This window comes from Anas acuta, chromosome 1, assembly GCF_963932015.1.
Source record: "Anas acuta chromosome 1, bAnaAcu1.1, whole genome shotgun sequence".
Taxonomy (NCBI): domain Eukaryota; kingdom Metazoa; phylum Chordata; class Aves; order Anseriformes; family Anatidae; genus Anas; species Anas acuta.
Genome location: NC_088979.1, coordinates 192207722 through 192224700, shown reverse-complemented (window position 1 = coordinate 192224700; position 16979 = coordinate 192207722). Strand labels below are relative to the sequence as shown.

General features: G+C 35.5%; 1 protein-coding gene across 1 annotated transcript in view; it reads right to left on the bottom strand.

The window, feature by feature from the left end:
- The window catches only part of CCDC146 (coiled-coil domain containing 146), a 39510-nt gene that overhangs the window by 10719 nt on the left and 11812 nt on the right, over window positions 1–16979 (bottom strand). Inside the window, exons 4-14 of the mRNA XM_068670265.1 lie at window positions 14540–14597; window positions 13888–14064; window positions 13228–13301; window positions 11483–11710; window positions 10339–10525; window positions 7120–7215; window positions 5471–5641; window positions 4031–4119; window positions 3750–3914; window positions 1627–1851; window positions 804–1032 (exon numbers count right to left, since the gene is read on the bottom strand). Coding sequence (XP_068526366.1) covers window positions 804–1032; window positions 1627–1851; window positions 3750–3914; window positions 4031–4119; window positions 5471–5641; window positions 7120–7215; window positions 10339–10525; window positions 11483–11710; window positions 13228–13301; window positions 13888–14064; window positions 14540–14597 — 1699 coding nt within the window. The remainder of the gene's footprint in view (window positions 1–803; window positions 1033–1626; window positions 1852–3749; window positions 3915–4030; window positions 4120–5470; window positions 5642–7119; window positions 7216–10338; window positions 10526–11482; window positions 11711–13227; window positions 13302–13887; window positions 14065–14539; window positions 14598–16979) is intronic.

Genomic DNA, 16979 nt, shown 5'->3' with positions numbered 1-16979 from the left:
ATCACATGATTTTCATATCTTCTCTATTCATCATTGAAATCTGTAATTGCACTGTACAGTTTGGGGAATGATTTGTGTAAGGTATTATAGAAAATTTTATTATTTTAGCAGAGCATATAATTTCTTTAAAAGACCAAACGTAACAGAATAGTGCAAGCACTATTTAGTGAGTCACAGCTCCCATCAAGCAATTACGGATGGCAATGGTACACCATACTTTATTATTTTGTGCAGGCACTAGCTGAGTATATATGGAAAAAATTACCATCTGGAGATAAGGTCAAAAGTAAATGAGCCATTTCAGAAAGCAAGGAAAGAATGTCCAGAACAATGACGAACACTGCAGTTTGTTAATTGTTTAATGTCATGTTGTAACTAGAACTAAAACTTACACTGTTTTTGTGTAGAAGAAAATGTACGTGGCATCATTGTGGGCAGCAGAGTTTCCAGAGTAGGCTCACAGTCAAGTGTGAATTGAGTTATTATTTCAGGAATTTGAAGACCTAAGTATATCCCCATCCTTCCATCTACCCCCATCAATACAGTTTTAACAAATTTTATCTCCATTCCCATTTTTTCCCCATGACTACTCTTCTCCAGTTTAGTCATGCTGACATTTACAGCTATGGGGAGGACCAGCTGAGATTCCACAGCCAGGCAGTGTTTGGTATGTGCAAGGCAAAGTGTCAGAGTCATAAGCTAGAAATTCACAAATTTGATGTTAAAAGCATGCAGCAGTGCTTTGTTTTAAAATACAGAATAATTCAAACAAACAGAAAGGTAAACGTTTCTTTCCCACCAACCTGTATCTGAAGTACCACCAAATCTGCATCCAGGGCTTTCTTCGTTGGTAGTGTTTTAAACAAAAATTCAATCTGTCTCTTCTTCTCAGCTACCTTCATCTTCAGAAAACCGATCTTTTCATCCATAGCTTGCACCTCAATATCTCCATTTCTACACAACATCTCCTGCATGTTTATTTTTTCATATAAAATGCATACCTCTTCTTCTCGACTTTTGAGCAGAAGACCACTGCAATAAGCCCAAAATGAAAAGGTAAGACTTAAAAATTTTTGACTCATATTCAATGTATTCCATTTGAGAACATAACTGGCAAGCTTGGAAGATGATAGTAATAATCTAGGAAAATATACCAAATGTACTATAAATAGAGAACAAAATTTCAATGTGAAAACTAGAGAACACACAATTGCAAAGGTTACCCTGGTGTTTCATATGATTTTTAAAGCTCTTCTGGCTTCCCTCAGCATTCCTTTTAAAGTGGATTAACAGGATCAGAGTTCTACAACTGTATTTTTATACAAGAGACGTACACGAAGATCAAACAGAGTAGAAGGCTACAAGCTCTCCAGGCATTCGGTAGATTAGCCATGGCATTGTTCTGTAACAGTTCTGAAGAACAATTGTCTTCATCCATGGAGGAACAACAAACACCTGGATAATGCACAGTAGCACTGGCACTGCAGTGAGGTGGGCTGTTTATGAAGCACTGGAGTAAGGCAGCCCTGTAGTATTCCTAATTAGACTTGCTCATAAGTTGAAAAATATTGTTGACTGATGAATTTCAAAATTACACATTTTATTACATCAAATTTACACGTATACCTCTCATTTTTTTGCTGAATAGCCCTTTCGTATTTTTTGCGTAGCTGCACAATTTCCTCTTCAATGCGGGAGATAATATTGGTAAGTCTGTCAAGATCCAGAAGCTGTTGCTTTTTCTTTTCTTTCATCTCATCCATGACTTGTTCAAGTTTGGAATAATCAGTTTTGAGACTGTCTTTAATTGCTACATTACTTGTATTCTTCAGATATTGTCTCTGCAGTATTCTTTAACATAACAGAAAAGCAGGAAAGTTTTTAGTCCTTTTAAATTGAAAGTAATTTCAGCTATTAAAAGCAGAGCTTAAACTAAATCCTAAAATACACAAAGGGTCTTCTATGTCACTCTGCTTGGCAGACACACTACAAGAGGTAGAAAGTCCCTCTGAGAACAGCTTCTCTGTACGAGTTCTTTCCAGCTTGAACAGATCTGGATTACAACCCAGCTAAGTGCTTGAAATGGAGCCCTGCACCACAGCTCTGTCCTTTACTGGGTAGCCCAAGGGGCCACAAGGAATAAAGTTCAAGAGTAGAAGTATAAACTATGATGCAAATTCTCCGTGTGTAGAAAACCTGTCCTTCTCTCCATTTTAGGAGCAATATTTAAATAAGGTCTCTGAGTTTATAGCACACTGCAACACAAGAACAAACATTATCAATCAATGAGAAACAAAACAATCACAACATCAGATCAGTGACAAGCTCCTATTACAGATCCCTAAAAATGAAGAAAGGAACACATTATTTCAAGAGACCCTGCTAGCCTTTGGATGATGGTCCCTTGCTCTAAAGACAGCTTCTTGTTGCCACATGGGTCATTTATTTGCTAACAAGGAACTTAGACTTTCTGCATTTAATCTGTGGTAAGCATCATTTCTTGAGCAAGACACTACTTTAGCTACACGGGGAAGATATTAATGTCAAAGTATGAAAGAGGTAGTGAAAGAAGAAGCATTGTCCCCTGATAAAATACAGAACTGCAAATGAAATGTCCCGCTTCCCACCCTTGGTTCCAGCATTAAGCTGCTGAATTACTCCATGCAAAGTTGTGAGCTTCTTTCTGGTTCATTTTGCCTGTATGCATAACACTTTCCAGGTCCAGAGGGTATTACTGTATTGAATTAAACCTTTGTAAAGCAAGTTTGAGAGTGAAAGAATGGCAGTATTGCAGAAATGCAATGTATTATTAAATAGTTTATGAAGAGTCTTTATCTTTTTGGACTGATGGTCTGTCCTCCAAATTGTGTAGCTTGCAGTTAAGTCAGGGATACCATGATACTAAAGTATATTACTGGGATTAGAAATATTTCCCATAGGGTACAAAATTAGTGATAATTCATTACCTTTAGCTACTTTTAAATCCAGGTTTGCAGAAATCAAAATGTCTGTTGGGTGTCTACTGGAGTATGGTCCAGTGCACAACAATGAGTTATTTTGGATGTCTAGACAATATATATACCCGTCTTTTTAGCATTTCTTCTCCTTTCAGCAGGAATTTATTGGGAAGACCTCAACAATCTTAGCACAAAATGTCAGCTTGTGCATTTCAACAAAATGACTTAAATCAGTGAAGTGCCACTTCTTCTCTCTCTTCCTCCAGCATGACTTTGAAATAAAGCTACATGCAGATTCAAAATATATTTTGGGTGAGTGTACCCTGAACACATTCTTAGGTCTGGTTGTGCAATTTTTTGTTGGCACCAGAAAACAAAGTTTGGGGCAAAACAAATTTTTGTGCTGCTCTGCATACACAATTAACTCTTTGCTAGCTTCCTGCTTTCCCAGCTTCCAGTTTCAGAGACATTGTCATTCCGTCTGTATAGCACCAAGCAGAGTATCATCACTAGGATGACAAAAAGACTGCAAAAGGGCATCTCCACTAAACAGTGATCCAGGAAAAAAATAAAATAGAATCACACCCCAACTGTGAATTGTTAAGGTGATAAGAAATTGGAGAGAATTATGTAAGGGTGTCGCAACATTTCTAAGTTTGGATCAGGTTTTAAAAATCAGGATAATGGCTTTCAAGGAAGAAATAGGTGTAGTGGAACTGGATTATCTCTTAAGGTTTTCTGTAATTCTTTCCTATTTTTATAATTGTGAGCTATAGCTTAGTTAAAACTCACCTTTCTTTGGTTATCACAGTATTCCTTAAAGTTTCTATTTTATTTTCTATCAATTTCACCTGGTTTCTAAGTTCAGTTACTTTCTGCTGGGCAATATGTGCCAAATTTATACATTTATTCCTTTCATTTTGGATTACATCACATATTTTAGTAAATCCTTTGAGTCTGAAGAAAAGACAAGTGTATAAGAATTAATTATTGTAAGTTAATGCACACATTATCTCAATAAAAATGCTTTAAAAGGCATTATTTTATTAAATGTATCATTATTATTTTCTTACTGTTTTTGGATTTTTCTTTTTGTCTTTTTATACACTTCTATTTCAAGATCCTTTCTTTTTATTTCTTTAAGACTATTTTGGAGTTGTATCTGAAATGTAAAATAGAATTCAGTAAGCACTTCAGAATTTTCTAATCTAAAAATCTAAAGTTTTTAGATTTTTCAAAGAAATATCTTCAAAGAAGTGACTGAAACAGCTACTCCTATTAGATGAGGAAAAGACAGTGAGGCAGAATTGTTCCAAGAACTTGTTCTAATTATAATGAAATACTTTTACTGTAACATTAAAGAGCAAAGTCTATGTATACTAATCTTACAATGACTGTTGTTAATGTAGATAACGGATTTGATGCTGCATCTTAAAATGATTTCTGGAGTTCTATTGTATCTGTTAATTAGCCACTCCATCACAATATAATTGTCTGGCATATGCACCACTGAAATTGTACCTTGAATTTCTGGTGCACTTCCTTTTTCACTTTATTTATTTATTATTTTTTTTCCTGCCTTTTAAACAATTACAGATTCAAGTAGAATGACACACATTTTGTTAGGGCTCTTACCTTTTGATTTCAGTTCTGTTTGGTCCTTAATAGTCTGGGTCATTACCCTTTAGTGGACAGGCCTTCTCTCACCTCCCACTGATACGAGGAGGTTGTACTGGCATTAGGAAAAGCTGGTGGATATTGGGTTGCTATCCCGGGCAACCTGTGTTAATTTATTTTCTTTATGATTTAGCCTGTTTGTGGACTTATTTTTAACAAATGTGTAAAGCCTGACATGCTCCTTTGACTTTATTTCTGTAGACAGTCAAATATTCCCAAAGTGCTATAGGGGCAGCTTATCTGATTTATTTTAATACAGACATACATTGTGAAAGTGTAACCAGTTTGTTCCTGGTATTTAGTGCAGACTGTGCAAAATCATAGACCATGCATAATACTATAATGCCAGCAAACCCAGTGACTATTCAGAAAAAAAAAGTTTTCTTTCCCTCTTCCTTCAAATTGATAGAATGACTTAAACCTTGAAGCGTATCAGGAAAATAAAAATTGGCACCTGGCCTTGGAATAAGTAGCAGGTCTATTATCTTCTAATGTCCACATATTTGCACAATAAAACACACGGTTGTTGTACTTCTGAGAATCTCAGCTATCTGCTTTTCTGCCTCTTTATTTCAGAATTATTTATTTTATTCTTTAGAAAGAAAACCTCCTTTCAAACACCTTGTTTCAATTGTGTTGTGATATTGCAGCACACTGCTGCACTGCACCATGAATTGCCACTAAAACAAGAGAACTGAGAGCTTCCTGCCTGGTGGTGGAACTTTGAAGAGGGAAATGAGAGTCTGTAATGTTCCCCTCACCAGTAATTTAATTTCTCCTTATACCAGCTTTTACTTTAGAATATTCTTCTAATTATATGAGATACAATTTTTTACCTGGGCTTTCTGAACTTCCCTACATTTTTGCTCCTTCTCTTCAACTTTGAGCAATGTCAGATGTGCAAGTCTGGATAACTCATTCCTGTATTTTTCCTGCTCTTTGAAAAGCCGTCTCTCTTCAGTGATACATTCGTCTAATGTGCGGGCATCCGTATCTGATATCATTTCCTGAAGAAAAGCAAATTCAGTTCCTTATGGATTTATGCGATAGTGTTGACAAAACTGAAGTTTGAAACACTTTGGGTTTACCTGCAAAGTGCACATATATATGGACTACATGGATTTAAATATGAATATGTAATAAAACTTCCTTAAAGATACCAGCTGAAATGTTACGCATAATCCCTTAGCAACAAGTTAAAATATTTTATCACCTAGGAAGTTTCTCTTCCTCAATCTAGCAGGTCTTTCAGCTATTAAATAGAAAAGTAACAAAACTAGACTATGCAGCGATCTTCACTACAACAGGTTTGGAAAACAAGTTTTACATGAAGAATCTCAAAGAGATCTCCTTAAATCAAGATGGGAGGATAAGTGGATCAGAGTCTGTTGTAGCCATAAAGTGAATAGAAGTCTGATAACAGACTTCCCAAATTAGAAGTCAAACATAACAAAATCCAGTGACTGAAAGCTAAAGCTAGACAAACTCAGATGATAAAAAGCACACATTTTTAACACAGATTAACCACCAAAACAATTTAGCAGGAACTGTGGTTGTCTCTCCCACACTGGCAATTTTAAAATCAAGACTTGGACTTTTTCTAAGGTTAAATGATCAGAACAGTTATTTGTGTAATCTTTGAATCCACTTACATCTCTCTATAATCTTTAAATAAGCCTATTTCCAGGCTTCACCAAGTATATATAGAGCATTACTGACTACTGTGGTCCATTAAAAACATATCCCATATACAAATAGTGATATAGAAATGCCTATGTATTCAAAACCAAGCTGAATTCCACCTGAAAAACCTAATTAAGAGGGCACAAAATAAAAATGTATATGAGGGTAAGAAGATAAGAGAATATGATCTTAAGAAAAAAATGTCTGAAATATATTGTTTGTTATAAAGTCATCTGTATAGTAGCAAGTACTAATACTCTTACAGTTGAAGAATCTGCATTTCCACAGTGTATTTGACCATGGTCAGTATTGACAGGCATCTACAAATGTATTAGAAGTTGTCACTTCCCATGTCAAGGGATTTGGAACTAGATGGTCCTTAAGGTCCCTTCCAACACAAACCATGATTCTATGAAATGATAAAACTATGAAAATGAAAAATTTATTTTAAATTTAATTTAGCAATTCTGAGTTGTCCTTGTTTTAACAATATACTGTGCCATACCCAAAGAAAATTTACATGCATCATATTTCTAGCTGCAGTATAGTTAATGATAGTCAGAAGGACTTAAACTAGAAAAAAAATGTGTTTTCTACCTTCCAATATGTGACCAGTAACACTGAAAAATGTTTTCTAAATATGACAAGCAACCAGTCTTTAAAACTGAAGAAAATACTCTTTTCTTTTCTCACCAGAAAGACGCAGCTAGAAATGCTCATTATTTTTTCTTTATTCCCTTTATTCTCATAGCTGTAAAGCAACTGTTACAGTGAGTAAGTATGAGAAAGCAGAACACATCACCTGTTCAGCTAAACTTCTCTTGTTCGTTTCAATCTCCTTCTGCAGTTCTCGTCTTCTTTCTAATAGTACTTCATTACTTTTAGGGATAGCTTCTGCCTACAAAAATAAATCACACATTCTGTATGATGCCAACAAAAGGTGTGAAAAATGTAAAATGCAGAAAATCTGTTTCAATTACTTACATATATTATGAAATTTTTTTTTTTTCTTTTTCTGGTTTGTGATAGTACCTAATCCAAGAGTTATCGGTTGTTGAGTAGAGCTCCTCAGCAATACTTGCAAGTTGTTCAAGCTTTTCTATTCAGAATTTAACTGTAAGGATTGAACCTCACAAAGCCCAATTTAAGTAACTGAATGTACACTTGTTATTCTTTTCAGCAACTAAGCCACAAATAAAAAAAATATATATCAGAAAAACCAATTACATAAATATGTTAACTCTGATCTTGCTAAAGGAAGAAAATACCAATAATTTTAATGAGGTTGTTATTTCATGCCTGTGTCATTTTTAATATGTGTATATTTTTCCTCCTTAGCCTTTAGAAAGTCCAAACAAGTAACATGGTTATGTGCTACATATTTTTTTTGTACAATATGGGAGAATCTGTTTATTATAAAATTGAAATGAAATGTGTAAGGGAAGAAATTATTTTCTGATTAAAATACATCTCAACAATCCCACTACAACTGTTTGCATTCGTTACCACTTCTGCTGCGAGAAAGGCTGGGGTGGCTGTAAACAGACATTTCCACATTTCCATGATTGGATTCAAGAGATGCCATCGGGTTCGAGTCTAAATGTAGAAAGCTCATACAAACATCTTTAATCCATTAAGGACTCTCGTCCTTAGACATCAGACAGGACTAAACTTAGGCAATTTTGGCTGTCCTTGCATTGTGTTGCCAGATGAAAGCACGTCCATGGAGGGAGAGGAACAGCAGCCCTGCTCTGGGGCTGGTGGCAGCCAGGGCCGCCAGTTCTCTTTCACACAGAATGTCGACGTTTAGCAATAGCTGACCTTTCACAACTTAACAAGAAGAAAAACACATTTGAAGGAAGTGTTCGTGTAATTTCCTTATTCTACACAAAGTCATTCTGCACTTGTGCAGACAATTGAAGAGAAATTGGGGGCAACACACTGATGTACTGCTGTTTCTGCAGCATTTATATTAGCAATTAATTCCAGTGAAAATTTCACTTGGAATCACACTGAATAAATGCAATTTATGCAATCTGGCTTATATCAGTCAAACAGGCACTTGAACCACTTGAATAATAAAATATTTTAAATTCTGTGCTCCCAAGTCTTCTAAATGAAAATTATCTCAAGATAGCAGATGCAAAGTAGAATTAAGCTGGCTGCTCCAGACTTTCTTACTCCAATATTGCATTTGAACTACCATGCTGCAGGGCAGAGATGTTTTCACATTTGCTCTTCTAAAAGAGCAAAGAGAATTAGAGAACAGGGTTGGTGGGCTAAAAAGACTATATTTTCCTGGCCTGGTCATGCTCTGGTACTATCCTGTAACTTCTGGAGTAAGACATTGCTTGTAACTACACTTTTATCTCTTAGCAGCATTCCCTTTCCCTCACTCCTCCTAATGCTGCAACTGGCAAGACCCATACAAGCCTGCAGAATAACCTGGCGTAGCTCTGAGGGAATCCTTTCAATGCAACTTAAAATTTATGGTCCCATTACAGGTCTCCAGCCCTTTCACACAGTGTAAAGCGGTTGGGTTGGGATCTCGCCCAAGACAGTGAACTTTAACCACAGCTGTCAGTGAGTTATGGCATTTGGTTTTAACATTACATGTCTCTAAACAATTGTGATTCTTCCTCCAGGAATATTTCTTCAATAGGAACACAGGGAAAAAAAAAAAAAAAATTCTCAGATTCTCTAAGCTGATACTGAACAAAATCTCCATACGAGTTTTAATATCAAAGTCTGGAATATAGGCATGCCAAGCATGCCCTTTAATCAACAGCTCAGGAAACTCAGTTTAAAAATTTTTTGTCTGATTATATAGAGCTTCTCCCCTCCCCAGGTAGGCTGGGATTACCAGGTGATTAATACATATGTGAATTCAGGAGGAAATTTCATCTTCATCTGTGAATATCCCCTATTCAGACAGTAAAAACAACTTTACAGTGTTGTAAATAAGACTTTTTTTTTTTTTTTTCCTGCCAGAATTGCTTAGAATGGTAAAAAAATTGCAGTGACACAATATCAAATTAGGAAACATTAACCCCTTATGCTTCTAAATCAGATAATTGATAAATAATTCTCCTGGGGAAAAAATATATTTACTTGACTATGTAAGATGAGTTTTATAAGATTGACTTTCAATATAGGAAGGGATATAGAAAAAAAAAAAAAAGCTTAAGAAAGAAGGACTAGAAGAATCAGTGATGAGAGAAAAAGAATATGAAAAAGTTGTAAACAAATTTTCTTTTTTTTTTTTTTAAGAAAGAAAGGGAAGGACAGAAGGAAGGAATTGTTTCAAATGGATAAACAGAATGAATCTGCTCTTTAAAAGCAGAATAAATAAAACAGGAAAGAGTAAATCGATATGAAAAGAGTAATGTGTGAATTAGTAATGTAGGGAGAGAACTGAGAAAAGTGAAATTTGAGTGGAAATGAGATAGGGAATTATATCATTCAATACCAAATTTACATAGGGCTTGTTTCCTGCCCCCAAGAGTAATGTTAAATGCATTATAAATTATTTAGAACATTGTGCAAGCAATCTTCAAATTTGAAAAAGATGAATCTTTTTGTCACCTGATGTAAGACCCGGGATTCATGCAATACTTAGCTTTATTTGCCAGATACGAAATTCTCTGATGCCAATAGGCAAGCTACTGTACTATGTCACGTATAAAATGACCATAATCACTCAGTATTTTAAAGGAAGACATGGTGCCACAGTGCCAATAATCTCCCAGGTCTCTTTGATTAGAATGCTCCCAGCCTAAATTCCACTCTTCACGAATAGCTCAATATAGCTTGATGCAGTAGTTTTGTTACAGCTGTAAAACCTTGAGCCTCCTTAGTCGTAGCAACTCTTGTGGTACATTTCTGTGCATAGAACACAGAAAAGACACACACCTAGAACAATTTTCTCTCCTTCTGTCTGTTAGGACCAGTCAAAACATTTCATAGATGGATTTGCTGTAAGAAAATTTGGAATTCTTATGATAAATATGTTCATACAGACCTCTGTTTTGAGTCTCTTGTGCTGTGATTTATCTTGTTCCAAAGACTCATTAATCACATTCAGCTGTAACTCCATCTTCTTTAATTTTCTCAGTTCTCTATCTTTCAGTGTTTGCTTGTGAATGAGAGTATCATGTTTTTGTTTTTTCTCCAAAATACATTTTTTTAAATTATATTCCAGAAGTTCTCTATATTGGATACACAGAGAATTTTAGAAACAGGTAACTTGAGCAAGACATATGAATCAGGCATGATCATTTTAATGGGGTTTGAGTACTGCATTAATTATCTATGAGTAGCAAGATCAAGTTATAAACTACCGTCACTGGTTGCTTTAAAATAAGCAGGTAACTTTTTGATAGCTTTAATCAGTGATAACATTCTTAATTACATCAATGAGGTTTCACAGCCTGTTCAATCTAAATCTGCTAAAAAAATCTATAGAAAATAAATTATAACTGGAAGAAAACACTTTTTTTTTTTTTTTTTTTTAGTATGAGGCCATTAGTATGGCTTCACTTGGACATTTCAACTTACTGTGCCACTATCAAACACAAGATTTCAAAGGCAAAAGCATTGCTGTTGAGGGTATGTCATCTTCCTTTGCAAAGAAGGAATAATGTGAAGCTTGAAATCAATCTAAGAGTTTATTTTACTGTACTAAGTATATCTAAGCTCATAATTTCAAGAAAATATGAAAGATACGTAGCCAGTTCCCACTGAAATTCAGGCGTGTGGGGGTCATAAATTTGCAATGCTCATCTGAAAATGAGAATACTGATTATTTCTTTAATTAATTTGCTTAGTTTACTTTCTGTGGGCTACACAGAAAAAAAAAAGAAAAAAAGAAAAAAAAAAGCATCTTCACTGGAGAGAGAAACATTTTCCCTTTCAGAGCAAAACCTAGAGTCTCACTCTCCCAGGATTTTATCAAATAATTATGCCTTTTAACTTTTTCTTCAAGCCATATCCTAGACTCCAGCAGTTTATATAAACATTTCTGAAGTGAAAACCAAGCCTGATAATTTCTAGTCTGCGCTGATTGCAACATAAAACTTGAAAGCATAGCAATGCAACAGAGAAAAGATCTTTCAGAACAGAGAAGTGCTCACTCACACTCCACAGCTTAGGTCTACTGCTCTAACCTGTCTGCTAGGATTGCTGATTCCTTCTCTCTGCCAATTTCTAACAATCTTGTCAGAGCAACACATTCTTGTTTTTTGCTTTCTAGCAAAGCTTGTTTTCCGTCCAATTCCTTCATTACATCTTCTCTTTCTTGCAAAATCTCTTCCATCCTTTTTTCAGTGGCTTTTAGAGTATTGTTTAACTCCTGTATTTGGTTTTTAAGGGTTTCTTTCTTCTTCTCTGCATCACTGTGGATATATTTTAACAAAACAGTAGAAGTTCACATTTCTACATGTGTAGTTAAATGTGAAAATGAAAGTTGTAAGTTTTCATGAACACACAAAAGTGTTTCAGTGCCACAGCTATCTACTTGATATGTTCAAAACCAGATTACATACACTGAAAATTGGCATTGAAAGTGCCAATACAGTTCAACAATAAAAGTGCCATGAGACTAACAGGTGGCTTAGCACATTGACAGTATTATAAAGAGTTAACAGACTTCTGTCAGCATGACTAGGTGCAGGGTTGTGACACTCCTACACACGATTCCCAAGGCTGGAAGCTCTGGCGAGTTCATTCTGTGATATCACTTAAGGAGAAAGACTCATTTAAATATCTCATTAATAATCTACACGATGCACCCACTCTTCAAAACTGTTTTCCTCTAGCTCTGTAGGGAAAACTTCTAAGATTTATTACAGCACAGTTACATTAAGCAGAGTACTGAGGAGAAAGTTAAAGAAAACCATTACATAAATTTGAGAACTGAGAAACTTAACATTGTCAAGTAATTACTGTATTACAAACTGGGACTGCAAGCAGGAGACACAAAACCTTCTGTGTAACTAAAAGGGCACAAAAAGCACTGTTCAGCTGGATGGCAATTTGACTGCCAACATCTGGGAGTGACCTGGCTGACATTGCACAGCAACAATTAGATTTTACAGATGCAGAAAGCAGCACGTCATGCTCCGATGGAGGACAAAACAGCAACATGAAAATAGAGAAATGAAAGGCTAGAGACTGGCTTATATTTCTGAGCTGAAATATTTGACACCAAAATTCATGATGGGAGCTCACAGTAAAACACACCTGAAAAAAAAACTGCTGCATAAGCACTGAGGGAAAAGGATTATTTTGCTCAGACCAGGCTGTCAGCTGTGAAAACTGCTGCAGTTTCACTGATGCCAACAGAGATAAATTAACATGCTGTCACTGAGGCCTAGAATATCTAAAAAAGGTTAATTGCTAGATTACACAGTATACATAGTATAGCATTATTATCTGTTAAAACCTAGTAAGTAGATCTGATACATATTATTGCAGTGCAGTAGAGTGGGTAAGCGATTTTCAACTAAGCTTTGTTCTAAATTGTTCCTCATTGTACTTAAATTCTGTAGAACCACAGAACGCTTGGGTTAGAAGGGACCTTAAAGGTCTTCTAGCCCAAACCCACCAACCCACCACCATGGGCCTGGACACCTTCCACTAGAAGAAGGTATTTAATCATAAATTGCTTCACTGCATCACTGCATATGCTATATATATATGTATATAGTAGATATATATATATAGTGTATATATATATATGTATATATATATATATTTTTTTTTTTTTTGTACAGTGCATGGATTTTAACTGGATTATAAATGATTCTGAAAATGTTGATCTTAATTTTAACCAACTGTATGCTAAAGTCTCAATAACAAATGGATGAAAATAAGTAATGCATATATATATAATTTTTTATGGAAAACATACATTTTTTTCCATTTTATCTTCTCAGTTTCTTTTCCAAGTTGTGCTGGAACACCAAGGATCTTAACTAGCTCATCCTGGCAACAAAACAGAAAGGTTAGGTTAATAGTCTCAAAATCTGGTGTGATTTCACAGAACTAATATTCCCATTGAACTGCTGTGAAACTAGGCAAGAAATGTATTTACAAATTACTTGAGCTTGACCCAGGGAATAGTAGCTGCTACTGTGGAAATTAAACATTATGGTATTTACCATGTCATTATGTGTGCAAAACAAAAAATACATTTGAATATTCTTAATATGCTGGCAACTGTTATTAATACCATGGAAAGGAAAGTTGCAAAGACCTGGGTGCATATTTTTAAGTCTCTTGGATCTGAGCATGTATTAGAGCAGCGTTCAATAACACAGCATAGCAAATATGGCATTCTGAAAACAATTTGTTATTATCAAAACCAGGATTTTCATTATTTCCTGAAGGAATAATAGTGAAAATAGCACAGCAGCATGTTTCATGATTATTGAAAAATGATGAAATAAGTACATTTAGTGATTTGCAATGACAACATCCAGGAGATTTACTACTCCCTTGCACAAATGCATGTACCTGTATACACATATGCACACACACACACACGCAGATATAATTAATTTTGTGTTACTTTTAAATTATCCTGGTTCTCTAGAAGCTTTTCCACTTCTTTCTTGTCTATTAACATCAGGTTTTGCTTGGATAAAATGTCTTCCTTCATTGCATTAACTTCTGCTTTTCTTTGAATTACTTCTTTGCTGAGCTCGTCACAATTTTCTTTCAACTTTTTAATTCTCTTATCTGCTTCCTTTAAAAATTAAGTAGAAGATCAGGTTATTATTTTCCCTTTTACAGTTGCAGGTTTGTGCTATTAGAAAATTCATTGGCATTGAATTATGATAACTTTTTTTTACAACAAGGTATGAAATATGATTAATAATGAGCAGAATTTTATTTCCAGCAAACACAAATGTATTTATCAGGATTTCTGTCTGCAAATGAATTTTCCATACTCACCTCCTAGAACCTGCAGCTATGTTTACGTTATCCATTTACTGAATACAGTAGAAAATATTGTTGAGTAAACTTAAGAATATCAAGATCTTTTATGAATCAGGTATGCACTGCTTGCCCTAGAGTTACCAAACCGGAATGATATACTGTTAATTTTTCTATGTAATTGAAAGAACTCTAGAGCTACACACTGTAAAAATATTTTCATTGATGTTTTAATACACTAGTTGACAACACAAAACATGTCTTTTCCCATGTTTCATACTTACACTTTGTTTTGGAATTCTTTCATATTCTTTTTCCAGAAGTGTTTTTTCTTCTTGCAAACTACAAGAAAATCAAAGCAGAGCTAAATATATTAGTAATATATCAAACAATAGAAAAAGTATTGAAGCCAATCTTGCGTTAGATTAAAATATATGGTGATCACCCTCAGGAACAATTTAAAGGTGTCCAATCTTAGAGAAAGATTGCTGAACAGTAGCTGGAACTATGAAAGATAGACCACACATGCTTTTTTTTTTTTTTTTTTTTTTTTTTTTCTTTTTCTTTTTTTCTTTTTCTACATTTTTGAACCTGATTTTTCTTAGTTTTACCACCTTCTACAGGTGTTCCTCCTTCACCCTTGTGCTTATGCTAACAAAATATAAGGGGTCAGAAGGCCCACTACGCCCACAGGTCCTCCCAGCCGCAGAACACAGCATTTTAATTTGGAGCTGAGGCAAAAGGAAAGAGTAGGTGGGTTACAAATATCCACAGAGACATCACACATCAAAGGAAGTGCAGTTGCTGGTAAGAAACTTTCTTTCTTTGACTGTTCACATACACTTTCATGCTGTAAACAACTGTAAGTAAAAATCATTGAATCTAAATGGGCTCTCGTGACAAAAAACAATGTCCTGAAAATTGACAGGGGTTGTAGACTAAGGCAACTGGGTGTAATGCTAAATAGAATAGCCAAGGTGATCTTAACCTATGTAGTCAATGCTACAGTCCAAAAACTCACAAAGAGCAAGCACAGAATCAGATGGACAACACAGAGGAAATAAAGGCACAGAGTAGATTTTTTTAGTTTGTTTTACAGCATGTATGTATATGCGTTTGGTCAGACTGCAGGCATGCCTCTATCAAGACTGCTAAGCCTAAAAACAATTTTGAATGCCAGTGTTTGAACACGCACAGAGTGAATGAGTGTAAAAAAAGACTTTCAAAGAAAAAAAAATTGATTTAGATCAGTCTTCTTCCCCCCTACCCCAAATATTATTAAAAGAATTGTAAAACAAAGTTTTATTGCAAAGACTACTGTAACTTCAGAAATTGCACAGAAGAGTGCAGACAGACACAGGATTGTTTTGCAGGTATACAGTGCAAGTCCAAGTGAGTAGAAGGAAACATCAGGTGGTTTCTTTGCTGCAGTGGGGCTCAGGAGCTACTCCTTTAGTGTAGCTTTGTTTATAGACAACATTGGATCAAACTGAGCTGAAGTTGAGCCACTTTGAATCAGTGATAGCAGCTTTGGTTCTGTGCAGTATACAGCTGAGTCCTGTGTTGGAATGCTATGCTGGTCAAACACAATATTTTCACTTACCAACAGGTTGTCTAAGCATATTAATAAGTTAATAAGGACAATTTGTATCCAAAACACATTTCAGCAGGATTCCTAGCAGGACTCCTTGGGACTGGCATAATCACATTAATGAATGTCCACTCTGCACAAACACCCATAGCTTTCTGACTGCCACGAAAACTGATTAAATAAGTCATGCTCAAACTGATTAAAGAGCTCATCATCGGCCTGTGTTGTGCCCTCTTTAGTATCACGCCAGATGATCAAAAGAGCAATCCTAAAAATTAGGAGGAGAACATAGCTGACACTGTTTTTCTTCTGTACATTCCTCACTCATGAGGACAGATTCCTGTGGAGCCATTCCAACTTCACCACAAAGACTCTGCCATCCATCAAAAGTAAAATGATTTGAACACCTCGTTTTCTGTGACGTGAACAAAGGCAACAGGGAACTGTAAGCACCAAGCGAAGTTGCCTTAAGAGTGAGCAGACCAACAGAAAACAGTGATAAACAGGGATAAAAAGAAAATGGAGCCAAAAGAAAGGGTAAAGAGGAGAGGAGAGGAGAGGAGAGGAGAGGAGAGGAGAGGAGAGGAGAGGAGAGGAGAGGAGAGGAGAGGAGAGGAGAGGAGAGGAGAGGAGAGGAGAGGAGAGGAGAGGAGAGGAGAGGAGAGGAGAGGAGAGGAGAGGAGAGGAGAGGAGAGGAGAGGAGAGGAGAGGAGAGGAGAGGAGAGGAGAGGAGAGGAGAGGAGAGGAGAGGAGAGGAGAGGAGAGGAGAGGAGAGGAGAGGAGAGGAGAGGAGAGGAGAGGAGAGATCTTTTTAGGTAATAATTTTAAAAATGTGAACATTTAAATAATTTACTACATTAATTTTTCATACTTAGCATTCACTTTCATGGATTGCTTTTTACATTTTATTTTGTTTAAACTCGTGGTTTCTCCCTGACAATTTTTTTTCCTGTTTTGTGAAATAGTTTAGTTTCAAAAAATTGCTTTCATTAGATGCCATTTACCTTTTTACCTTTTAAAAGATGCAATTAAGGCAAAAAATGAATGTTTCAAAATGTTACTAATCTTACTTTCAAAATGTTACTAATCATCTTACCCTACTTAGGGCATGGTCTCATGAAGTGTTATGAATC